Genomic DNA, 25,019 nt, shown 5'->3' on the forward strand with positions numbered 1-25,019 from the left:
GGAACCCGCCTGGCTGGCCCCGGCGAGTACCTCCCACGTGCCTGTCCTCAGCCCCCCAGCCAGAGCACGTTCAGACCCAACCTCAACACAGCCCTGGGGAAGAACAGTGGGGTGACAGCTCCGGGGACAAATTCATGTCACAGCACCCCCTGCTGGAGAGGGCAGGGCGAGGCAGCCACTGGTTCCTCCTCCTTCCTAGTGTTACAGCACCCCCTGCTGGGAAGGATGGAGCTGGACAGAGGAAGCGCCAACCTCTCACCTGTCACAGTGCCCCCTGCTGGGGAGGGCAGGGCTGGGCAGTCACAGGCTCCTCCTCCCTAGTGTCCAGGCACCCACTCAAATGAGGTAGGCTATGCCCTCTCCTGTGTCACAGCACCCCCTGGAGTCCCCTGAGCTGGTCATTGTGTTCCCTGCAGGAGATTCTTGGGGGATCTTTGCCTTCCTGTGCGCTGCATTCTGGAACCTGCCCGCAGTCCCCGCCCTGAACAGCACAGAGGAGGTGGGTGCTGGCCAGTCCATCCAGAAGACTTATGACCTCACCAGGTATCTGGAACACCAGCTACGCACGCTCGCCGGCACCTATGTGAGTACAGGGAGGGCTATGGACCAGGGGGCAGCCCTGCAACCCCACCTCCGCTTTCCTCACCCATTCCTGCTGCTCTCTGCTGCCCCTTTCTCCCTCGTGCTTCCTGTGTACGCTCTCTCCTCCCCTTTCCCAACTTAAATGTCTCCCCACTGAAGGTTGATTTTTCTCCGTCCTCCTTGGGGGAGGCTTGGTAAATGACAGGCTCCCAAAAGTGATTCTCCCACCTCAAGGGAGCTGGGGGGGGGGGGGGGTTGTAACTCAATCTCTCCTCCTCCTCCCCACAGCACACAGGGAGCAGGGATGACAAATGGCTGAGGCATGTTCTGTTATAGGATCCGGCTCCGCATCATGATGATGTGGTCTGGAGGCTGAGTTGTGAGGCAGCTCTTGGACTGAAGGGAGGAGCTGAAAATTCTCTGCCTCTCCCTGATTGGGGGTCTCTGGCTCTCATCCCCAGCCCTCTTTCTATTCTGGGCCTAGTTCTCCTCCCCCCTCCCCTAACATCCCCTTCTGGGGAGCTGGGGCTCCCACTCTCCCTGTTTGCACTCACGTGCCTGCGCTCTGTCATGCATATCTTCCAGCTCACACCCTCCCCGCTGCATGGCTCTAGTCCTGGCAGGTTGCCCTGCATCCTGCCCCCTCCCTGTCCTGGGGCACCGGGGGAGTCTCCCACTGTTTACACTCTGTTGTGCTGTCTCTCCATGGGGTGAGGTGAGGCCCGTGTGTCAGAACTCGCCTGGGAGACGCCCCGGCTGGGCCACGCTCCACCATGCACAGAACAGGCACCCAACCATGGTAACAGGGGACACCGCCCACATCAAGCCCACGGGCCTATCCAGCCTGCTATCCCCCTCGCCCTGCTCTGCTAGACCAGATTCACAAGCCCATCCTGTCTCTATCTCCCTCCTCCTTTCTGGGCCAAATCTCACTCTGTAACTCATCTGTCCTTGTAACCCCACCACACTGGATCAGACTAATTGGCCCTTCTGGCCTCATCTCCCTGCTAGAGCCTAATGCCTGGAAGCCTAAACTTACTATGGCTATCGTCCAGCCTGGCCTGTAGATTCCCCTTGCCTCTCTAGAGTTCTGTGCCAATGATTATAAGGAGCCCTGAGTAACTATAGGCCAGTTACCCTGACGACGATCCCAGGCAAAATCCCAGAAAGGCTTATTTGGGATACAACAAAGAATTAAAGGGTGGTGCCATGATGAATGCCAGGGAGCCGTGTTTTGGAAGATAGGGCTTGTCAGACAAACCTGATATCCTGTTTATTGGTGCCGTCACAAATTTGATAGATAAAGATAACTGAGCTGACATAATATACTTTGATGTCTGTGAGGCATTTGGCTTAGACCCATAGGATAATCAGGTTAAACAGTTCTGTACAGAATCAGACTAGCCCATATTAAATGAATTAGAACCTGGCTAACCAATAGAGCTGAACATTAATTATAACTGGAGAATCCTCATCTGATCGGGGTGTTTCTCTTGAGGATCTGGGGCCAAAGGTTCATTTGATATTTTTATCAATGATCTGGAAGAAGATACAAAATCACTGTTAACACATAACACCAAAATATGGCAGTGGTAAATACCGATGGGACAGGCTAGTTGGACAGACTGATCTAGATTGCCTGGTAAACTGGGCTCAGGTGAACAAGGTGCATTTTAACAGAGCCAAATTCAGGTTGAACCTCTCTAGTCCAGCACCCTAGGAACCTGACTGGTGCCAAACCAGAGAATTTGACAAACCACGGAAGGTCATTGTTGTCTAGCAGCATTACCAACACTTCCACTGCTTTCTGGGCTCTTAGAGTTAAATAACAGCACAGAACACTGAGAGCCAGGACTGGTGGCTGTAAACAAACTTTATGGGAAACTTGGCCACACCATGATAAGCGGACATCCAGCTAACTAACATCATGCCAGACCCTGGATAGTGCTGGACAAGAGAAGTTCAATCTGTACAAGAACAACATTTCCTGTTCCAGGAGCAGGCCATGCATACTGGAGGAGGAACTGTATCCTGGGATGAAAAGGACTTGGGTGTTCTGATAGGTAACCAGCACACCAATTGACAGTGCAATGCTGCAGCTCAGAGGTCAAAGGTGTTCCTTGCACGCACAAGTAGGAGACTGTCCAATAGCTGGAGGGGGATGGTGTTACCTCTTAGTGAGGCCATTAGGGGAACAGTTCTGGTGATCATATGAGAAAAATTGGACAGGGTCAGGAAAGAGTGACAAGAATGACAAACTCTGGGAGAGGCTGCGTGGTGGTATTTATCTACTGAGCTTATTGAAGAAAAGGTTAAAGGGTGATTGACCCTGGTCTGCAAGTCTCTGGACAGGAAGATCTTCCTGATTCAGGAGGGCTTTTTAAACGAGCAAAGACAGAGTGAGATCCAGTGGCTAGAAGACGATGAAGTCAGCAAAGCTCAAAATGGGATTGAGAGGCAATCTTGTCAGAGATTCTGTGAATACTATTAGCAGTTTCACAATAACCGTCACACGGCGGCACCTTTATTCTTGATTCCAAATTCTTCACGCATTTTTTCTCAAAAACATTTGGGTTGGAAAATGTTTGATTCCTCCTCCTCCTTTCATCAGGTTTCCATCTTGAAACAGAAAATCCGGGTGCGAGAGGAAAAGCTGAAAAACCAAATTTAAAATGTTTTTGGGGGCGTGGAGGGATGTTGACAAAAAAACGAAAATCGTGAAAAAACTGAAGATTTGGGGGTGAAAATACCCATAAGTGGGAGGAACAGCCATTTTGGGACACCGATGCAATTGTTCAGTAGGTAACCAGGCTCTAAGAATTGTGCCATCTGTCCCACCAGGCATGGCAAGCAGGTTCCTCTCCCCAAAATCTTTCCTCTAGCAGGAGGGCTCTTTCAGGGATTTGCTTTAGTGCAGCAGTTCTGGACCAGAGGCAGGAATCCCCGGGATCGGCATTCTGGCCTGAGTTATGCAGGAAATCCAACTAGATGATCACAGGGGCCCTTTCTGGCTGTAGGACTCTCTGAGTTCTCCAGTGGTTAATCCATCTTGGACACCGCAGTGCAAGAGCTGACCCTATGACATCCATTGTGGGCTGCCTGCAGCCTGGAGATATCCTTGGCTTTTGTTAGACCTTCCTCTTCTTCTGGGGCCAGGGGTAGGGTTGGAGGGCTCTCAGCAGGGGGCGGGCCAGCTTGTGTGTCTGTTTCACCTGGTCATACGCGAGGCATGCTCCCTGCTCCCATGTTCACGTTAGTGCTCTGCTTTCCCTCCAGCTCACTCTGTGTCTGTCCCTAAACTTTTGTGTATGTCTCCCTCTACCTCTTTTGCTCCTGCCGCCTCTCCCATCTAGGGTGCTTACCTTGTCCCTGCCTCCCCACCAGCTTCCGCTTAGGCATGTACAATGGATGGGAAGAGACATCTCCATTTGCCTCCGGGCAACACTGAGGAAATGAATTCATCTCCTGAGTTTGTCAGATTGTTCAGGTGCCCGCGCCACCCCACCCGCGGCATTGACACACCTCCCTTGCACTCCCTGACTTTCCCTGTCCACCTGACTGCCTGCCAGGGCTCCCCTGCTGCAGGGGCTGCTGTCCGTGTCATCCCAGGGGATGGGGAATCCCTGGATGTGAGAGGCAAAGGGGGAGCAGTTTGGAGGGTGGGTATACGCAAGGCGTTAGCATGCATGTGTGAGGGTGAGCGCATGTGTTGGGGGCAAAAATGGGCATGTGTGGCAGTATGTGGGGGTATATGCATGTGTCAGTGGGGTGCACGTGGCAATATGTGTGGGTGGTGTACAATATGCATGAGTGCAGTGCGAGTGCTGTATGTGTGGGAGTACAAGGAGTGTGTGTGTCAGTGGGGGGTATGTGTGCATGAGTATGTGGGGGTGTGAGTATGTGTATGGGTGTGAGGGAGAGTGTGCGTGTGTGTCAGTGTGTGCGGATGTATGAGTGAGAATATGCAGGATATGCATAGGTATGAAAATGGGAACGTGTGGGATATATGCATGTGAGACAGTGGTTATGTGGGACATGTACACATGAGAATACATATGTGAGGAGCCGTTGTGTGTCTGTGTGGGGTGGGGGAGGGTCTTTGTGTGTCTGTGTGGGGTGGGGGAGTGTCAACGTGTGTCTGTGGGGCACGGGGGGTCAGTGTGAGTCTGTGGTGAGGGAGGTCAGCGTATCATGGGAGGAAGGGTGCTAGGGCTGACTCATTTCCCCAGCATCCCTTGCATAGGCCCAAGTGTTGAACACACCTCTTCTTCCCCACCCTTTGCACTGTCTGGGGGGCACACCTGGACCCTGTCTCCAGCAACTCTGATGGCCTTGGTTCACCTCCTCTTCCCCACTCAGCCGCCCATAAATTATCTCTGCCCTGAGGCCTGACAGCCGGTTCCTTCTGCCACTTCCCAGCCCTGTCATTAGGGCCTCACCTGCCAGACAGGGCTCCCCTCCCTTCATTATCCCTGGAGGAATTCCTGAGAGCCGCCCCACTGTGCTCTGAAATGTCCTCGCCCACGCCAGGGGGCACAGGAAATTCCACAGCTCATGACAGGGCAGAGGCAGCCCTTCCCAGGGGGCACAGTCCCCCAGACTTACTCCCCCAAAGACCCAGCAGCACCTCCCCTGTCTCATGGCACTTTGGTGCCAAGTGTCCCTGCCCCCCTCATCTCCCCTTCCCCTCAGGGGTTCCCTGATTCCATGTCTCTTAGTTGGTAATACCCTCTGTCTAAAGGGGCCCCAATCCTACAGGCCTTTGTCCCCCCCCCCCTCCTCTTTGATGCAGGTACAGGAGTCAAAGCCTCTGATCCTCATGGCATTCACTTCAGAGCCACAGCCAGTGAGACCCTAGCCTGCTGTCACCTGTGCCTGTCCAGGGACAGGGCCCATAGGTGTGGGAAGTAGGTGTGCAATGGGTGCTGCAGCACTCCTAGTTTTTGGGAATCCTGGCCCAGGGTGCTGGTTGCTAACCCCTTTCCCCTGTCTCCTGGGGTCTCGGCTGTTGGCCCCAGGTCCCACTTTGCCACTGAACCTGTGTCCCACTTGGCCATGGGATCCTGCCTGACTGCTGGCCCCACACCCAGGGGGCTCCACCACTGGGCCCCACATGCAGGGTCCCGGCTGCCGGCCCCAGCTCCTGGGGTGCTGAGTGATGTAAACATAAGTAAGTAGTAAGTGCAGTTCGGCACTCCCACTCTAAAAACTGTCCCAGCACCGCTGGCCAGTCCCTAAGGCCCTGTCCTCACCAGGGGCATCAGCGTGGTGGCTACTACCCCTCCTGAGCTAGGAGCCAGCACGAGGGGGTTAGGGAGCCTGTGGCCCTGGGAAACATGCCAATTCAGGTCTCCCCATGAGCTCCCCCAGGCACTGCTCTGTCCCAAAGCTGCAGGGCCAGAGCTAAGAGCCACACATGCCCCCGGTTGCTCTCAGCCTCACCCAGCTGCACTGTGCCTCCTGGCTGAGGGCATCTGTCCAGCTTATGGCTCTTGAGTATCACTGACCCCTTCCAGTGCCCCTTTTACTGCCAGGCTCTCCCAAGAGGGGCTTGTTCATGTGTCTCCTTCTAGTCATCTCCTTGGAACCACGTAGAAGGCTGAGTAGCAGCTGGGCTGTGCCCACACCGATCACCTCAGAGTCTCTGGCCATCCATGGGTCAGGCCCCACCCTGGTGGGAGTGTCTGAGAGGCCCACTGGGTTCTGTCTGGGTGACTCTAATGCCCTGTCCCCCTCTCTCACCCACTGTAGCTGAATTACCTCGGGCCCCCCTTCAATGAGCCGGACTTCAACCCTCCCCGGATGACAAGGGCCGAGATGGTGCCCAGTGCCACAGTGGACTTTGAGTTGTGGCGCAGCCTGAACGACAATGCCCGGCTGGCAGCCAATTATCGGGCCTACACGCACCTGCTGTGCTACCTGCGTGGCATGGATGGGCAGGTGGCCAAGGCTGAGCTGCGCAAGAACCTGGGCCACTTCTGCACCAGCCTGCAGGGATTGGTGGTGAGCATTGCCAGTGTCATGTCCTCACTGGGGTACCCACTGCCCAGCCCACTAGGCAGCGCCGATCCCACCTGGGCCCGGGGGCCAGGCGCCACCAGCCCCCACAACAACTTCCTCAAGAAGATGGATGACTTCTGGCTGCTCAAGGAGCTGCAGACCTGGCTGTGGCGCTCCGCCAAGGACTTCAACCGTCTGAAGAAGAAGGTGCCACCCGCTGCCGTCATGCTGCGCCTCGAGGCACGGGACTTCTGACCTCTGCCCCACCACCCCACCACCATGCTGCGCCTTGAGGGATGGGGCTTCTGATCCCAACCCCCCACTGTCCCATCACTGGGGGGGGGGTGATTCTGCCCCATCCCACCTCACTCCCACCTCCATTGTTATGTCGTGCCTTGAGACAAGGGGCTGCTGACCTTCACCCTCCATTCCCTCTCCCCTCAGACCTTCCACCCCTCCTACCTGGACCCAGGCCCCACTGTGCCTCCCACCCGAACCTCTCTCCTTTCCTTCCATGGTTCCCAGTTCCCTCCCTATCTGTGGTGCCATGCAGCACATCCCCATCCTTCCCCCTCCTTCTCTACTCCCCCCATTTTTCATATTCTTCAGCAAGGGACAGATTTGTTTCCCAAGTGCAGGAATATGACCCTTCTTTCCCTAATGCAACCCAAAAACACAAAACCCCAAACTGGAGATGGACAGAATTCAGCCCCTCCCCTTTCCTCCAGAGCAGCAATAAATCCCGCCTCTGGATCTGTACAGCATTAGCCCCTCCCCTTTCCTCCAGAGCAGCAATAAATCCCGCCTCTGGGTCTGTACAGCATTCAGCCCCTCCCCTTTCCTCCAGAGCAGCAATAAACCCCACCCCAGATCTGCACAGCAATCAGTACTGTCTTTGTATCATGGGCGGCACGAAGCCTTGTCTGGCTTTGTCTCTTGCTGCATCATACTCTGTACCTCTGGTTTGATCAATTTCTTCCTCTGCATCCCTTCCCCTGTGGCATCCTCCCAGCCCTCCTCTCATACACAGATACCGGGTCTCATCTAGCCTTTTCTCAATTTCAGAGCCTCTGGCACTGGCCTGCAGCCAGGTCTCTGTGTCTTCTTGGGTGCTTCAGATCTGCTCTCCATGCATCTCTTCCCTCAGGGCTGGGAGCAGGAGCTGAGACGTGGAATGCCATCAGCGTCAGCCCTCTGGTCATGTCTGCAAATGGGTCAGTTCCACCCTTTAGCACTGCAGCATCGTGGGGCAAGAGGGACTAGAAATGGGAAGGATCGAGTTGTGAAACAGTAAAGTCTGGGGATCCAAAACAGGAAGGGGCAAGGGGATCAAAACAGAAAAAAAATGGTGTCCAAAACAGGAAGGGGCAGGCATTGAACTAGAGAAGATTGGGGTCCAACACAGGAAGAGGCAGGAGTTGAAACAGAAAAAACACCTGGGATCCAAACCAGGAAGGGGGATGGGATTTAAAATGGGGCCCAAACGAGAAAGGGGCAGGATTTGAAACAGGAAAGGTTGAGGCCCAAACCAGGCACAGAGTTTGAAAGCAGCCTTCCAGCCTTTTTCCAGTTGCAAAATGCTGCTGCATCTTCTAGCCTCATCTTCTGACAAAACACCCACAAGGGCCAGGAAAGCAGGGGAGCTAATCCAGGAAAGGGGGGGGCAGTATCCCTCCTCCACCTCGTGCCACGACACATGCAGCATTTCTTTGAAGTTTACATTGTCGTCAACGTAGCATTTGGGCAGCTGTGGGGGCGCTTTACCTGGCATGGGCCCTGCTGCCCACCCCCTGGTGCGGGATCAAGGTTAAGGGCCTGTGACCCTGCCCTCTTCCCCCCCCCTCACATTCCTCCCATCGGGTTGTGTTTTTCTTGGTTTGTCTATATTAATATTTATTTATTTGGAGATGTTATTTATTAGATGGTATTTATTGCAGAATTTCTATTCTTGTATTAACAAATAAAAGGCTTCCTCCATGAACTTTGCTCATTGGCATGTTGGGCTGGAACTGGCTGAGAGCTCACTGGGGTGATAGATTTCACCATGTCCCCAATCTCCTTCTGCAACCTGATGGGCTAGCTGAGATCCCTGACCCATGTAAATGTAACCTGAGTCCACCCCACGGCTGTCTGTCTCCTGGTCACTGCCCTGATCCAGATCCTGATCTGCCCTCCTCCCCAGCACCATGTGCTGTTACCCATGTTCTCCTGAAAGACTGGCCATCCTGTGGCTTTGGAGTGTGGATGAGGGGGGGTCTCCTGGCAGGAAGGGAAAGAAACACCCTTCTTATGCAAATGAAGCGTGGAATGGAATATCACCACACTTCATTTGCATAATTAATTAGCAGCCACTTTTGCACTAGAGGCTTTTGTGCAAAAAGAAGCTGTGTGCACATTTTTCAGGAAGAACAGCTCTTGCGCCAGAGGGGGTTTTTGCGCAAGAAGGAGCCGTCTACACAGCCCCTTTTTGTGCAAAAGCCTCTCATGCAAAAGAGGCCGGTAATTAATAATGCAAATGAAGCGTAGTGATATTCCACTCTGTGCTTCATTTGCATAAGCTTTTGCTGAAAAAGGCTACAGTGTAGACATAGCCCCTGAGGGGTGTTATCCAGGGGAGGGGACAAAGCAATGCCATGGGTGGAGCTCTAGGGGTGTGGAAAGAGACTGCTTGTGAGCATGGAACAGTAATGAGTGGTGGCCCAGAGACAGATACAGGAGTGAGGCTGGATGGGAGGGGGACTACCAGGCCCCTCTGCCCATCCTGGCAGCTCCTACCTGTGTAGTGATGTGTCTGATAGGGAACCAGCCCTCTCCACTTCTGTGAGACAGGTGGCTTCTTATGTCCAAGGGGGAAACTGAAGCACAGAGCAGGCACAGGGGTCTGTCACAGCCATTCAAAAGCAAAGCCTAGAGAGTAATCCAGGCATGGTGGCTCCCTCTTCGTTCCGCCCCACCCCGCCTCAGCAGCCCTACCCACCAGATCAGGGCTACTCAATTTTGGAAGCCCCAGGGGCCACAATGATACTCACAGCACATGTCGAGGGCCACAACTTAAGTGTGGTTGCATATGCATGCAAATACAGATGCAAATATGTACAAATAGCTTATTTCACATTGATGGGCATGAATACAAAGCACTTCCCACGAGCCACCTTGCACCTCCTTCCTGGGGGCTAGAAAGGCGGACACCCTGTCCCCGTCTGTTCCCGCCAGCCCGCGGGGCGGTTTGGGTTTACACGGGGCTCAGCACATGGTCCACGGGTAGGATCCTTGGAACATGACCTCTACTGGGGTCTTTCAGTGCTCACCCTGCCCGGGAGACGCCTCGCTGTTGTGGAGCATGATCCTAGTGGAGCTCATGTTCCACGGATCCCACCCGCGGGCCATGTCTTGAGCCCCACGTAAACCCAAACCGCCCCGCGGGCCGCAAAAGGGCCACGGGCTGCATGTGGCCCACAGGCCACGTGTTGAGGAGCCCGGCACTCGATCCTCTTCTGCTTCGGAATGAAAATGCCATGGTTGGGGGGCACCTGATGCACCTGCTCTGGAAATCAATGGGAGGGTTGGGCCCATCTGGCATCTCCTATCAGTGTAGGAGCTCACCAAAGAGTTCAGTATGGCAGGCATCATGAAGACAAATCAGTTCCTAACCCCCTGTTTCTGGCTCTACCCTCCCACTTCCCCCCACACCCTTCCATCTATCCCCATACACACCCCTCTGTCCTTCTGTCTGTCCATCCATCCTTCAGTACTCTCCTCCACCTACTCCATCCATCCACCCCCCCCGCACACACCCAACACTCCTCCATCCTTCTGCCCCCCCATTCCTCCAGCTGGCCCCACACACACCCCTCCATCCTTCTGCATCCCCCCAGATCCCTTCAGCTGGCCCTACACACACTTACATAGAATTGGGAGATCCAGCACATAGACACACTGCACCCTAGCAGAGCCCAGGGATGGAGGGGCATTATCAGAGGCGGGGCTCTGGACTGGCACAGAGGGACATTGCCAGAGGTGGGGGTGAAGAAGTCCAGGGCTGGGGCCAAACAGCCTCCCCCCAGCTCTGCCAATGCTCTACAGCCCTGGTAGCCCAGCCCTGGGCTACCTCATTCCCACCCCCTCCTGCATTGCTGGGGAGGAGGGCAGAGAATGCGAGAGCCAAGGGCTGTGGGATACTGGCAGAGCTGGGGTGGGGGGGAATATGTAAGCTGTTTTCCTCACAGCCCCCTTGTCTGTGGCTGACACACTTCTCTTGGTCAGCAATGAGGTCAGAGCGGGGCCTCCAGCCTGGCGCCCTGGGCACACCCTGGGAGCAAGAAGGAGGTGGGCCGTTAGGATCTCAGACTCCTGTGAGGGCTGGGGAGAGAAGGGAGTCCTGGCTGAGCTGAGTGAGTGATTCTCACACAGCCCCCTTTGGAGTTTCTGTTTCTCTGTGCCAGCTCCTCCCTGCCCGGGGGGGCGGGGGCAGGCAGGGGCTGCAGGTTGGAACTGAGAGGCACCAGCAGAGCTGGCAGAGTAGGACGGGGGCAGGACCAGGGAACTGGTGGTGACTCAGTGTCATGGTGGATGCCTCACCCCTAACAGCTATGCTGGGACTGGGGTCAGCACCCCCTACTGCCTCCCATTGTCTCCCTGGAGCCAGGACTCCCGGAAGCTGACTGACTCAGCCCCCATTTCCTCCCCATTCCCGGCATGGGACAAAGCCGAGGCTGCCTGTGCCCTGGGTCAGGAATGTGGGTAGGGGGCACAAGTCAAGACCCCAAGTGAGTCACTCGGTCCCCCAGACCATGAGCTCGGCACAGCCCCCAAGCAAAGCAGCCTTGGGCCTGGTTAACCCGTGGAAGGGAGACTGCCCAGCTTCTGCAGCAGCAGCCGCCCTGGAATCTGAGCCTCCTCCTCCTTACCTCTTCTGGTGTGTCCGTTCTGCCTCCTGTAGTTGCCCCTGCTCCCTCCGTTGGCTGTGCTTCTGGTCACCTTGCTTCTGGTCCTAAAATAGACTGAGGTTAAACACCTGCTGGATCCCTCCCCAGAGGCAGCTGCATCTCTGCATTGGGTGAGGGGTGCCTGTATCAACAGGCCCTCTGCTCCATTCCAGAGACAACTGCACCTTAGTGGTGGGCAAGAGATCTCTGTATAAACAGCCCCAGCATCCCACCCCAAGGAGGGGGGGGGAGAGGGGAGGTTGCAGCTCAGCACTGGGTGGGGAGCAGCGGAGAGATTAGAACTGACAGTCTCCACACACTGAGGTCTGGTTCTTCAAAGCAGAGCCTCTGTGTGTGTCTGTGCAGAGCTGAACCCCAGTCCTGCCTGGAGTTTTCGGGTGCCACCCTAATATGCCATCCACTTTATAGTGACATGACTAGCCCAGAAGAGCAGGGGTCCCAGGACTGGATTTCATGCCAGAGTTTATGTAGGAGAGCTTTGTAATGACCACACAAGTTTGCAGAAGTTTGGGAAGGGAGCAGTTGCCTTACAAGCAGGGCAGTTTGGGGCAGGAGGGGAGGATGTGGAGCACATCAGCTGGCTTTATAAATTATCAGCTTTTAAAGTGTGAAGAGCACAGGCATTTCACCTGCAATCACTAGGTTTCAGAATTAACAGGACAGCAAAGTCCAGAGCGGGCTGCGGAGTTAAGATAACACATGATATGGGGCAGGGTGGAGGGAAGGGTAGGAAGCTACATGAGCTCAAGGGGGGAACCCTTCACTGGTGCCCAGATCTGGGAGGAGACCTCAACTGCCAGCCCCGTGCCTCAGTTTCCCCATGACATGGGGCTTTTGTGTGCACTTGTGTTTGTAGCAGGCCTTGGAGACACATGTGGCCAAGGAGCCAGAGAAAGCAGTGCCCCAGAACCAGGTCCAACTGTCCAGCTACTGGTGTTCCCACCATCCTGCCCCAGTGGCGGGCTCCATAGGGAGGAGGCAGTAAGGTCCCTGGCAGAGACAAGGTTAATTTGTAGAGCTCTGCTTGGGAGCTGCAAATCCTGGAAGTAACAGTGACACCCAGTGTCCAGACAGCATAATGTGCCTCGCCAGCGCAGCTGGTCCCAGAAATCCCCCATCTCTGCCGATTCCCTGCAACCCGGCCCTGCGGCCCCTCCTCAAGCCCTGCTTTCCCAGCCCTGGGCTTCCTTCATCCCCGGCTCTGCCGGTGCCCCGTGCTCTCTGGGGAGGGGGTGCCCAGCACTCTTGCCCTGCACCAAGTAGCACCTGCTCTAGCCCCTCCCATCCCCTCATTCCAGGTCAACGAGGCCCGTGTTGCTCTTTCCTGACTTTCCAGTCTCTCAGGTGAGTAGCGGAGCCCCTGCGCCACTGCAGGGTTGGGATATGAGGGGCAACCTCTGGGGCAGAAGCAGCATCAGATCAGTAGGAGGCCTGGTAAAGAGCTGGTGCTAAACCATCCACGCCACACATGCACCTCTCTATGAAGATAGGTTGGGAGGGCTCACTAGGGGGTGCTGTGCTGCAGGGAGTGAGATAGAGGCTCACTAGGGGGCGCTGTGCTGGGGAGTGGGATAGAGGCTCACTAGGGGGTGCTGTGCTGCAGGGAGTGAGATAGAGGCTCACTAGGGGGTGCTGTGCTGGGGAGTGGGATAGAGGCTCACTAGGGGGTGCTGTGCTGCAGGGAGTGAGATAGAGGCTCACTAGGGGGCGCTGTGCTGCAGGGAGTGGGATAGAGGCTCACTAGGGGGCGCTGTGCTGCAGGGAGTGGGATAGAGGCTCACTAGGGGGTGCTGTGCTGCAGGGAGTGAGATAGAGGCTCACTAGGGGGCGCTGTGCTGGGGAGTGGGATAGAGGCTCACTAGGGGGTGCTGTGCTGGGGAGTGGGATAGAGGCTCACTAGGGGTGCTGTGCTGGGGAGTGGGATAGAGGCTCACTAGGGGGCGCTGTGCTGGGGAGTGGGATAGAGGCTCACTAGGGGGCGCTGTGCTGGGGAGTGGGATAGAGGCTCACTTGGGGGCGCTGTGCTGGGGAGTGGGATAGAGGCTCACTAGGGGGCGCTGTGCTGCAGGGAGTGAGATAGAGGCTCACTAGGGGGCGCTGTGCTGCAGGGAGTGGGATAGAGGCTCACTAGGGGGCGCTGTGCTGGGGAGTGGGATAGAGGCTCACTAGGGGGCGCTGTGCTGGGGAGTGGGATAGAGGCTCACTAGGGGGCGCTGTGCTACAGGTTGTGGGGCAGGGGATCACTAGGGGCGCCGTGTTGTGGGGAGTGAGACGGGATCACTAGGGGCGCTGTGCTGTGCTGTGCTGTGCTGTGCTGAGCAGGGTAGGGGCTGTAAAATTTGTTTCCAAAGGTAACTGTGCTGAAATTCCTAGTGGTTACAGTTACACTTACAGACGCATTATACCGCAGAGCCCGCAGTGAAGATACTTTCCTAGGGGCAGAGTCGGAAAGGGCTGCCGGCTCCTCTCCTGGGGAGACTTTGTTGTGGGCTGTGCTGCCAGCTCCCGGGGAGCCAGGCCCGGACCTGCCCAGGGTGGGTGGGGAGCTGCTCCAGCCCCTACTGGCTAACTGGTTAACTTTTCACATCACTAGGATCCTCCCCTCCAAAAATCCAGGCATGGGACCAACTGTGCCCAGCTTATGATGCATCTGGAAAAATCACTGAATATTTCATCACCTTTGAAAGACTGTGAACCATCCATTCAGTTCCTGAGGGTTAGAAAATTACCATGCTGGCTGCAAAACTGAAGGGGAGAACCTTGGACATATTCAATAAGATGCCTATCGCTGATGCTTCAAAGTATGGTAAATTCAAGGATTTGGGTTTAAGACTGATCCAGAGTACACCTGAAACTTACAGAGTGAAAATTAAGACCCTTAAGAAAGGGACTGGGCTAAGCAATGTGTCTTATAGTTAATCAAATAAAAGTTTTGCTAGATAAGTGAGTGAGAGGGAAAGGAATCACAGACTTTGAAGGCATATGTGATCTAGTTGTTAAGAAACAGTTCCTAGATGTGCCTAGTGATGATGTAGAGCAGTTTTTGTGGGACAAATCAGTCAGAAATGTGGACACTTTTGCTGGTTATGCAGACCAATTTGAGCAACCACAAACACCTAGAAAAGGAAAATCTCAAGCAGAGGGTTTAAGTCTGGGAGAGGCAAAGTCCTTGCTTTCCCCTGGCAAGAGATGAGGTGGCTGGGATTACTATTTCAAAATAAGCTACGCAGTTCTTCATAAATTCAAATCTCTCCCGCCTAAACCATTGGTCTCATCCATGCATTGAGACCCTGCAGTTCTGTCTGCCGACTTGGCCCTGCATGTGGAACTGGAAGCTTTCAGAGAATTCTCCCATGGAAATCCTGGATTTCAATCTCTTACTAAATAGGCCTCCAGATCCTCTATCCCAGGGCTACTCAACTTTGGAAGCTCCAGGGGCCACACTGATATTCCCAGCACATGCTGAGGGCCACAACTTAAGTGTGGTTGCATAGACATGCAAATAAATGTGCAAATAGCATCTTTCGCACTGACGGGCATGAATACAAAGGTTAAGGCAAGACTACACAACACGCAGGCCCCATTTAAGTCAGTTCTGCTGATATTAATACAATGCAATAGTTACCCGGTTTCCACCCATATGACAGCACTTTTCATGAGCAATGACAGTCCAGGAATTTAACTTCTAAAATACATATCAACAGAAGACCATTATACTGACTACTTTCTTGTTGCGGCTCTCACCCAGAGGCCACGTGTTGAGCCCCATGTAAACCTAAACTGCACCATGGACCGCAAACAAACGGGCCGCATGTGGCCCACGGTCCACGTGTTGAGTAGCCCTGGTCTATCCTATCCTTTCCTATGTCAATGGTACTTACGCGTACCATGTCCATTGGCTTCTCCCCAACACTACACCAAATCTATCCAGATGTCTCGAGAGACCCGCAGATGAAGAAGTGGGCTGTGCCCACGAAAGCTCAGGATACCATCTACATTTGTGCTGCAGGACTATTTGTTGATTTTTAATTTTTTTCAGTTACAGACTAACACGGTGCCCCTCTGAAACTAATGATCCTTAGTTCATTTTTAGTGATAAATCTTTTGTTACATCACTTTGCTTCTGTTTATAAACAAACTCCCTACTGCAAAGGCTGTGCTGCTCCCAGCTTCTAAGTTTATCCCAGTCCCACTCGGGATGTGTTGCAGTTAACATTGCTGAAACCCAGCCCTGAATATTCCTGGCGCTTGAGCACTTCGGGCCCAACTCACTTGCCGCCTTTGCCTGTAATCTACCCAAAGCTGCACAGATCCTTCCTTCTTTACAAAGATTGGTGAGATGCACATGGATGGATGGATGAGAACCCTTTTGAAGGTAGCTCCAGAGCATCCATAGCTCAGGATGTAACTGAAAAGGATTTCTGCTCCTGGCTCACAGCCAATGACAGTAGCTGTGATGGGGCAGATTCAAACATTCTTCTGTTTGAACATATTGACAAATTCTTGGCATTTAGCAGGTATCACCGAGATGGTAGAAGACGTGGAAGGTGTCGCAATTTCCTGCAAACGAATGGCTTTAGATTCTCCAAGGAGGTAGTCTGACGTGCACATAGCTGGCCCACGAGTTGGTTTTGGGAGACAAGACTTCTGCTAGTGCCCAGGGGCCACATGCTGGGGATAATTGGAGAGTTTGGGTCTTGGATGAGCCCAGGCTGCAGGTTTCGTTTCTTGTTGACACTGGAGTGTGGTGACCTCCCAGGGGGCAGTCTGGTGAGTAACCAGGCCTGACAAGAAGAGTCATCCATCAATAGACTCCACCAAGTCTGGAGAGTTTTTATGCTGGATGGGGATTGTATGTGATTGCACAAAATCCAAGTCCATGATAACACCGGAGGCACCTGAATCCCCTCCGCTTCCTTCAGAGGGGTGTTGAAGTTGGAAGGGGAGTCTGAGTGGGAAACTAGTGTGGTCCCAGTTGGCACCAGTCACAGAAGGTGTTGCACGGAGACAGAGTTGCTGAGATGGAGGACCCATTGTGCTGGATGCTGCACAGACACAGTAGCTGCTGACTGAAATACATAGAGAATGGACTGGCCATCACCAGGGAGCCAGGCCCAGACCTGTGGCCACAACATGACACTTAAAAGTGGATGGCTAGAGATGGATGGTTAGGAAGAGCTGGAGCTGGGGAGTCCAGGGCTGGGGCGGAAGGGCACTGGCAGAATGTAGGGGAGGAGATCCCCTGCTCTCATAGTCTCAGACCTGGTGCGTTCTGGGTGTTTTGCATCCTTCCATCTGTGACCAGGGCACATACTCAGTCATGCCTTGCAGCTGCTGGAACATCATTATGCCAGGTACAGACTCTGTTAATGGTTCATTTGTTCAGGGGTAGAAGGCTGGGACACCTCCGAGGGAGAGATTTCAAAGGGCTCAGCTGCTGTAGGCAACATGATGGCTGAAGATTGCCCAGGTGAGTGGGGAGCTACTGGGGGTATCTGAGCCCTGTACTGCCCAGCCCTGGCATGGTTGGGGCCATAGACAGACAGAGCTTGTTATTGTAGGGCCACTGATGAGCTGCCCACACGAACTGCGGGCTCTGCAGAATGAAGCTTAATTTAGCTTTATATTTGTGAAGTTCTTGCCTGCCTGATTCCTGGGGAGGCGGCTTTGCTGAGTGTAACTGACACTGTTAACTGATAAACATCTGCTTAGCCGTTTACACTCAAATATCCCTAATTGGTATCTGCCCTCCCTGCAGATGTTAGAGGCATCCCTGAGAACGATGAGGCATCCAAGTAATTAGGGACTTTGACTTATACAGGCAACTTTATCCCCCCGCACCCATGGAAAAAAAGCATCATGATTTTTCACACTTGTTATCTGGCTGCCTTGTCCCAGGAGTCCCCCAACTATTCCATTGCTGCTGCCGAGGGCCCATCCCCACTGGAGAGGCTGATCCTGAGCAGCCCCTCCAAGCTGCGGCTGCTGGAGGAGATGCTACGGAAGCATCTGCCCGAGATGCTGGGGTGATGTAGCTGTGTCTAGCCCCACTGCCTCCCCCCAGTGCTGGGACTGAACCCCCCTTCCTCCATCAACTTCTTGCATGAAACAGAGACCAAGGGAAGGACCCTCTGACACCTCTGGGAGACTGAAAAGAAAGAAAGCTGTGGGCAGGCACCTTATCCAGGCACTGGCTGCTCTCCCAGCTACTTGCTTCTCCCTTCCCCCTTGTGCCTCCCAAAGTCCAATCCCAGCGCCAATTCTTGCTGCTCACCCAGCGTAGCCAGCAGGACCTCCCCAGCCAATCCCAGGGCACGTTGATTTCACATCAGCCAATTACAGCACAGGGAGGCTCTGTGCTAGCCAATCACTGCATATCACAGAGATATGAGTTTTTCGGTCTCCCTCCATGGCTTCATGCCCATCTGTGCACAGATTAGGCCTCAGTATTGTGTCCAGTCAGGAGCGGCCCGTGAGCCTAGGCGAGCTAGGCAGCTGCCTAGGGTGCCGCTGGCCAGGGCGCCCAATGTTGACGTCATGGCCATTGATGGCCGTGCAGTCAGGGGCACCCATTGCACCGCCCTGCCTAGGGTGCCAGCTGCTGCAGCCGGCCTCAGGCTGCTCCTGTGTCCAGTTCTGGGCACCACATTTCAAGAAAGTCGTGGAGAAATTGGAGAGGGTCCACAGAAGAGAAACAAAAATGATGAAAGGTCTAGAAAACATGAGCCATGAGGGAAGACTGAAAGAACTGGGTTTGTTTAGTCTGGAAAAAAGAAGACTGAGAGGAGACATGATAGTGGTTTTCAAGTACAGGCAGTCCCCGGGTTACGTACAAGATAGGGACTGTAGATTTGTTCTTAAGTTGAATTTGTATGTAAGTCGGAACTGGTACATATTGTAGGAGAAACTCTCGCCAAACATTTCTCCAGAGCTCAGTTTTATTCTCCCACACCTCACTTCCCTCAGTCCTTTATTCTCAAGCTGAGGTGTCTGCTGAGAAAAGCCGCTCCGCATCTCCCTGGTCTGCTGGAGGGTGAGGGGTGCTAGCTCCGCGTCTCCCTGGTCTGCTGCGGGTGGGGGGGGGGGCACTAGCTTCGCGTCTCCCTAGTCTGCTGGGGGGAAGCAGCTAGTGCGGGGTTGCCTCACCCCGTTTGTAAGTAGGGATCCGATGTAAGTCGGATCCATGTAACCCGGGGACTGCCTGTACCTAAAAGGGTGTTTAAGGTGAAGGCAGAAACATTATTCTCCTTGTCTTCTGATGAATCAATGGTCTTAAACTGCAGCAAGGGAGGTTTAGGTTGGACATTAGGAAAAACTTCCTAACTGCCAGGGTGGTCAAACACTGGAATAAGTTGCCTAGGGAGGTTGTGGAATCTCTCTCGCTGGAGATATTTCAGAGCAGGTTGGATAGACATTTATCAGGGATGATCTAGACTGTGCTTGGTCCTGCCATGAGGTCAGGAGTTTGGACTTGACCTCTCAAGGTCCCTTCCAGTTCTAGAATTCTAGGATTCTACGATCCTACGTGTGTGTGTGCGGGGGGGGGGGGGGTGGCACAGTCTATTTGTTCCCCCCTCAGACACACACACACACATACTCAGGGTCTCCCCTGTGATACAAGCCCAGGGGCCACCACTCAGAGATCAAACTTCAGAATCAGGAGAGCAAATGCAGAGCAGGGGGGAGGAATAGGCCTCCTCAGCTCTTGTCCTCCATATGCCCTGCCCCGTGACTCCTCCTCCAACTCTCACCCCCTTCAAACCCTCATCCATTCCCTAACCCTCACACTGATCCCTAGTGTCCCCCCACATCCCCTCTCTTTGCTGCTCCCCTCGTATCCCTTCTTCCCCTGTCCCTGGTCCCCAGAGCCAGTTTCCTGTCCTTGGCCCACTGAAATCACTGTGAGATGTGGAAACCATCTTGACTAAGAGCAGCCTGTGGTGTCAGTCCCATAGGCAGGAATGGGAGAGGGCAGCCATTTTATAGAAGGGCAAACATCTCCTCCAATGTGCAGGGAGTTGCGACAGGCTGAACAACCCTCCCTGCCCTGCCGAGAAACAATGGGAGACTCCGGACAGAGTCACGAGGGTGGGAATTGCTGCCCCTTCGCCAGTTCTGACCCTGGCGCATCTCTGGCAGGTCCATGGTGCTTTGATGAACATAAACCACGGGAACCCGGTTGGGCACGAGGTGCTGTGGATCCATGGCCTGAGTTCAAAGCTGCCCTCACCCGGCCATGCAGAGAGGTGCCACCCCACAGACACTGCACTACGCCTGGGGGACTCAGGAGCTCAGGGAGTGGGTGGGAGAGATGAAGCCTTTTCCCTGTACTGGGCCCCGGGAGGGTAAGTTTTCTGAGCAGGTGGAATTGGGATTTGAGACTCTTCGGGTACGTCTACACTACAGCGCTAATTCAAACTAACTTAGTTCGAATTAGTTAATTCGAACTAAGCTAATTCGAACTAACAGATCCAGACTAAAAAACTAGTTCGAATTAGCGTTTTGCTAATTCGAATTAGCATGTCCACATTAAGTGGACCCTGAACCAGGCTTAAGGATGGCCGGAAGCAGTGCCGGCAGGGCATCAGAGGAGGACTTAGAGCGTGGAGCTGCTGCCTCAGGCTAGCCGAGGGCTGCGCTTAAAGGGACCCGACCTCCACCCCGGACAGACAGTTCTCAGGGGTGCCCCGCTTGCAAAGCAGTCCTGGCTTGGAGTGCCCACACTGGGCACATCACAGCACTCGGCCATCAGACCGGCTGCACTTGCCGCAAGCTGCCATCTGGGGCGAGGGGGCAATTGGGGGGCTGCAGGAGAGCTTCCACCCCCAGAAGCCCGCAGAGCCAGCCCAGTCCTCCCCATCGGGGGCTCGTTCCCCATTCCTCCCTCACCTCCTTCCACTTACCCTTCCCTAGCCCCCCTTCCTGATGTACAAAATAAAGAAAACGTGTGGTCAAAAATAGAATCTCTCTTTATTGAACAAAACTCGGGGAGACTGGGAAAAGGAGGTGGGAGAGGGGAAGGGAGAGGGTGGGAGAGGGGAGGGCAACTACAATGATCAGAGGTTTGGAAGAGGTCCCATATGAAGAGAGGCTAAAGAGACTGGGACTTTTCAGTTTAGAAAAGAGGAGACTGAGGGGGGATAGGATAGAGGTCTATAAAAGCATGAGTGGGGTGGAGAGGGTGCATCAAGAAAAGTTCTTCATTAGTTCCCATAATAGAAGGACTAGAGGACACCAAAGGAAAGGAATGGGTAGCAGGCTTCAAACTAGTAACAGAAAGTTGTTCTTCACAAAGCAAAGAGTCAACCTGTGGAACTCCTTGCTGCAGGAGGCTGTGCAGGCTAGAACTAGAACAGAGTTTAGAGAGAAGTGAGATCAAGTCATGGAGGTTGGGTCCATGGAGTGGTATTAGCCAGGGGGTAGGAGTGGTGTCCCTGCCCAAAGTTTGTGGAAGGCTGGAGAGGGATGGCACGAGACAAATGGCTTGGTCACTGTCTTCAGTCCATCCCCTCCAGGGTCCCTAGGGTTGGCCGCTGTCGGCAGACAGGCTACTGGGCTAGATGGACCTTTGGTCTGACCCAGTACGGCCATTGTAAGCTCAGGGCTCAGGGTCGGGGGTCTCAGTGGACCCCCTTGATTTTCATGCACACCTGCTCCTGGGTGGCCAGGCTGGCAGTTATTCTGCCCTAGACGGCCACTTTCCTGTGCCTAGTGCGGAGGTCGTGGATGAGGTCCACGATGTCCGCACTAGCCCAGGCGGGTGCCCGCCTCTTGCGGTCCCGGGCAAGCTCCTGGGAGCCGCCAGCCTGGTCCCGGGAAGAGGGGGAGGGCTGGGGGGCATCGGGTGGCTGGCTCAAGCCGTGCCAGGTGCAGGGTCTGCTGGCTGGGTGCTGGCAGGCTTGCACCTGGCACGGGCACCGTAGCCAGCCCGAGCCCTTTTAAGGGGTCCGGGGCCGGGAGGGGGGGCATAGAGTTTCCCTGGTGTTGGCCAGAGTGGCCACCAGGGAAAGCTGGGGAGGGCTAGCCTCCCACTAGTTCAAATTAAGGGGCTACACAGCCCTTAATTCGAACTAGTAAGTTCGAACTAGGCCTAGTCCTCGTACAATGAGGTTTTCCTTGTTCGAACTAAGCGCTCCGCTAGTTCGAATTAAGTTCGAACTAGCGAAGCGCTAGTGTAGCGCCTATCAAAGTTCATTCGAACTCACGTCTGTGAGTTCGAATTAACTTTGTAGTGTAGACATACCCTTCTTCTTTAGGAGTCCCCAAGGCAAGGGCCAGGCTGACTTGGGGGCTGGGAATGCCACATTCAGCCTTTTCCCTCCAGGGGGCCCAGGGTGGGGGCCCGGCTTGCTTGGAAATGGGGGGGGAGCATAGCACATCACTCATTCCACTGGGAGTTCCACTCTTGGCTTTATGTCTCTCTCCCCTGGCAGGTGGCATCAGACGACTCTGATTCCTACACCAACACGTGTGCAGTGTATTACCGGGACCTGGGCACCTGCTGTGCCCTGCTGGGCAGCGCCATCAACTGGGACCAGGCCTTCCGCATCCACCACCGAAGAGACCCGCCCCCCAGCAACTGAGCATCTGTCCTGTCTAGGCCAAACCCCAGGACCCCACCCTAAAATGCCAGCCCCGAACCCCTCAGCTCCACCCAGGCTGCCAGCCCTATGTAGGGCAGGAACAGCTCGGGTAGCTCCTTGCCAGTGCTGGGCGGGGATCTGTTCCCCTGACCTCATCTTCCTCCCCCAGAGCAGGGGCTGGTAGATTTGGAAGCTCAGATTCCTGCCTCTCCTGCTCCTGTGCCAGGCTGGGCTCCCCACATTTACGGGCCCTTTTCTCACCACCCTTCGGTCCCTGTTCCCATCATTCATGGTTTGCTGCTGCTCCCTGCAGAGCTGTAGGATGGGCTGTACAAGGCCTGCCAGGATATTGCCAAGACTAAGGGGACCAAGCTGGAGGTATCCCGCTACTTCACGGACCTCCACCCGGATCCCAGCTCCATGCCTGAGATCCGGTCAGTGTCTGTCTTCACCACAGGGGGTGGCAGCCTGAGAGGAGGGGGCATTGGCCAGCAGGGCACTGGGATGCCCAAGCTCTGTCTGGCTGCTGCCCATGCAGGGCCTGGAGCACTGGGGTCCTGTTGCCACCAGCAGAATCCCAGTGGGACTGGCGCTGAGCCCAGCCTCCCTCAGGGACCCGCAGGGACTGGGGAGTGTGGCCATGGGCTGGGACCACCCATGGGGAGGGAGATCCCTGCTCACGGCCTGTTTAGACCTCAGCTCCTCCTCCTTCTCCCCCCTCCCCCCCCCGCTTCTTTCCCCCCTCCTCCCTAGGCCCAGGGAGGTGGGGTCCAGTGGAAAGAGACGGAAACACTCATGAGAAGAGACATTAGGCTGTGCTGCCACCCTGTGGGATAATGGGGGAAGGTCCTGTGTCCCTTTCCCTCCCCTCCTTTAGCTAGCCAGTCCCATGACCTGGGGCCAGATCTAAGCTGGCTCCGGAGCTAAGCCGACCCTGGGTCCTGCCCCTCCCTGCTCCCCCGGGCTGGGTTCTGCCATGAGGCTCTTGTCCTTGGACATCTCTCATGCCGAGCTACTAAATGAGACTTGGCTCTGCGGGGGGATTGAGCAGAGCCGGTGGTTCCTGGCCAACCTCATCCGCCACTTCCTCAGCTTCGGCATCCTGGACACCGCCGGCCACCCCATCAGCTGGAGCCTCAGGGACCCCTGTGGTGCCATGACGTACAGCTACCCCCTGCCAGTTCCATCGCTGTGGCTACATGCAGATGTCAATCAAGTACATGGCCAAGCGCTTGCACACACGAGCATGTCCCAGCTACGGTCACGTGACCTTGGAGAACTACCCCGTGAACAGGTTGCTGGAGTGACAGGACTTCCAGCGCCAACCCAGCTTGTGCCACCTCCACACCCCAATTCCAGGCCTGGCCCCTTCAGAAGCCCCCCAACCCAAGTGAGGGAGATGGGCTTGTCCAGGGATCAGTATTGGCTCGTTTGGATCAAGAACATCCCACAGCTCCTGTCCCACTGGGCCTGCCTTTTCCCCAGCCTGTCAGGGTCTGCCCTACTCACATGAACCCCTCTAAAGTGCCCCGTTTCTGTAATACATTCCCCATTCCAGCTCCCCAGTCCCACCCAGTAAAGCTGTACACACACCTACCTCTTGCATCTGCTCTGCTCCTTCTCTGCCCCTTTGATATGGAATAGCCTGCTCAGTGTGCACTTTCAAAGTCCTTCAAAACTGCAGTGTTCCCAGTTCTCCCCGTTCCAGATGAGACAGCTCCTGCAGATCCTTCCTCTCTCCCCACTTCCACCTGCCCTCATCAGCTCTTTTCACTCTGTTTTCTTCACCGAGGAGCCACAGGGAATCCCATGCTGAGGTTACTGTCAAAAGAAATCCTGACATGTTGCTAAAGAACCCAGGTCCCCTTAACTCTGCCCCCTTTCATCAGTTGATTACAAGAAGCCTTTTGGAGTCTGTGATTAAACTGTGGAGTTTGTGATTAAACTGATCGTTGAAGACACCTTCGAGTTTCTTCCCGTGTGGCGTCACATCCTGGCATGGCTGGGACCACGTGGCAAAGGGAGATGGCAGTCATCCAACCAGGACTGCTCTGGTTTTGGCAAGAAAATTGGGGTTATGTATAAAATTTTGCCACACAAAGAGTCTGCTTCCCGCAGAAAGCACTGATATTTTATCAAAATATGGGAGCCTGAAAAAACAGTGTTTGTAACCCCCCGCTGACAGGTGTAGGCTGCAGCAATTAAGGAAAACTCAATTATCTAGAGACTGTATTTGAAAAATAACATATACTGCTGGCTCAAGCTTCCCTCCCCACCCCACCCCACCCCAGCCCGCCAGAATTTCTTGGCTCACTAATCATGTCCCCTGGAGTTCTTAATCAGCATATACTTGCTCCCTTACAAGCACTGAGTCTGTGTATAAAACAAGGAGAGCTTTGTAGAGAGAGGAGAATTCCAAAATCAGCATGTGAAAACATGGAAATAACAACTCACCTATATACAGCCATGTACCTGCTAACGAAATACCTACTATGTGACCTCATGGTATATATGCAGCTCCGACTCAGTTTGCCGCCCACTGTTATGAATGACCAATAACAGATATCCCTGGCGGTGGCGCTTCATGGGAACTATAGTTTAGCTAGAGGTCCCATAGCAGAGACTGGGAGCATAAGGCAACCCAACTACAACTTCCATGATGCATTGTGGTGCCACTTTGAATCTATCTTATTCAAAGTATGGTCAATCCACCAGTGGCATCATGCTCTACTGCCACCTGTTGGTGAACATGGGGAAGAACAGCCCAGAACAGTTTGGGCATGTCTACACAGCAGCGTTATTTAGAAACAACAAAGTGAGCGTCTCCACAGCAAGCCCGTTATAGCGAAATCGTTTCAAAATAACGGGTGACTTATTCTGAATTCTGTGACCCTCATTTTACGAGGAT

The 25,019-nt window shown here is 54.4% G+C and overlaps 1 protein-coding gene, 1 long non-coding RNA gene and 1 pseudogene across 3 annotated transcripts in view; 2 read left to right on the forward strand and 1 right to left on the reverse strand.

Moving 5' to 3' along the window:
• Positions 1–8,575, forward strand: part of CLCF1 (cardiotrophin like cytokine factor 1) — a 41,932-nt gene extending 33,357 nt beyond the window's left edge. Inside the window, exons 2-3 of one of the 2 annotated variants that reach the window (XM_014581506.4) lie at positions 417–583; positions 6,334–8,575. In XM_014581506.4, the coding sequence (XP_014436992.1) occupies positions 417–583; positions 6,334–6,837 (671 nt within the window). In that variant the 3' untranslated portion in view covers positions 6,838–8,575. The remainder of the gene's footprint in view (positions 1–416; positions 584–6,333) is intronic. The other variant, XM_006112962.5, reaches the window with a different exon arrangement.
• Positions 3,099–24,896, reverse strand: LOC142829271 (uncharacterized). Its single transcript, XR_012903712.2, has 4 exons — positions 24,566–24,896; positions 23,709–23,932; positions 11,490–11,572; positions 3,099–3,235 (listed from the first exon to the last, which is right to left on the reverse strand). It is a non-coding gene; the product is annotated as an uncharacterized LOC142829271 (long non-coding RNA).
• LOC142829032 (glycine-N-acyltransferase-like protein 3) lies at positions 15,882–23,717 on the forward strand (annotated as a pseudogene).
• Positions 24,897–25,019: the final 123 nt, after the last annotated feature.

Source organism: Pelodiscus sinensis, chromosome 5 (genome assembly GCF_052426305.1).
Source record: "Pelodiscus sinensis isolate ZL-2025 chromosome 5, ASM5242630v1, whole genome shotgun sequence".
NCBI lineage: Eukaryota > Metazoa > Chordata > Testudines > Trionychidae > Pelodiscus > Pelodiscus sinensis.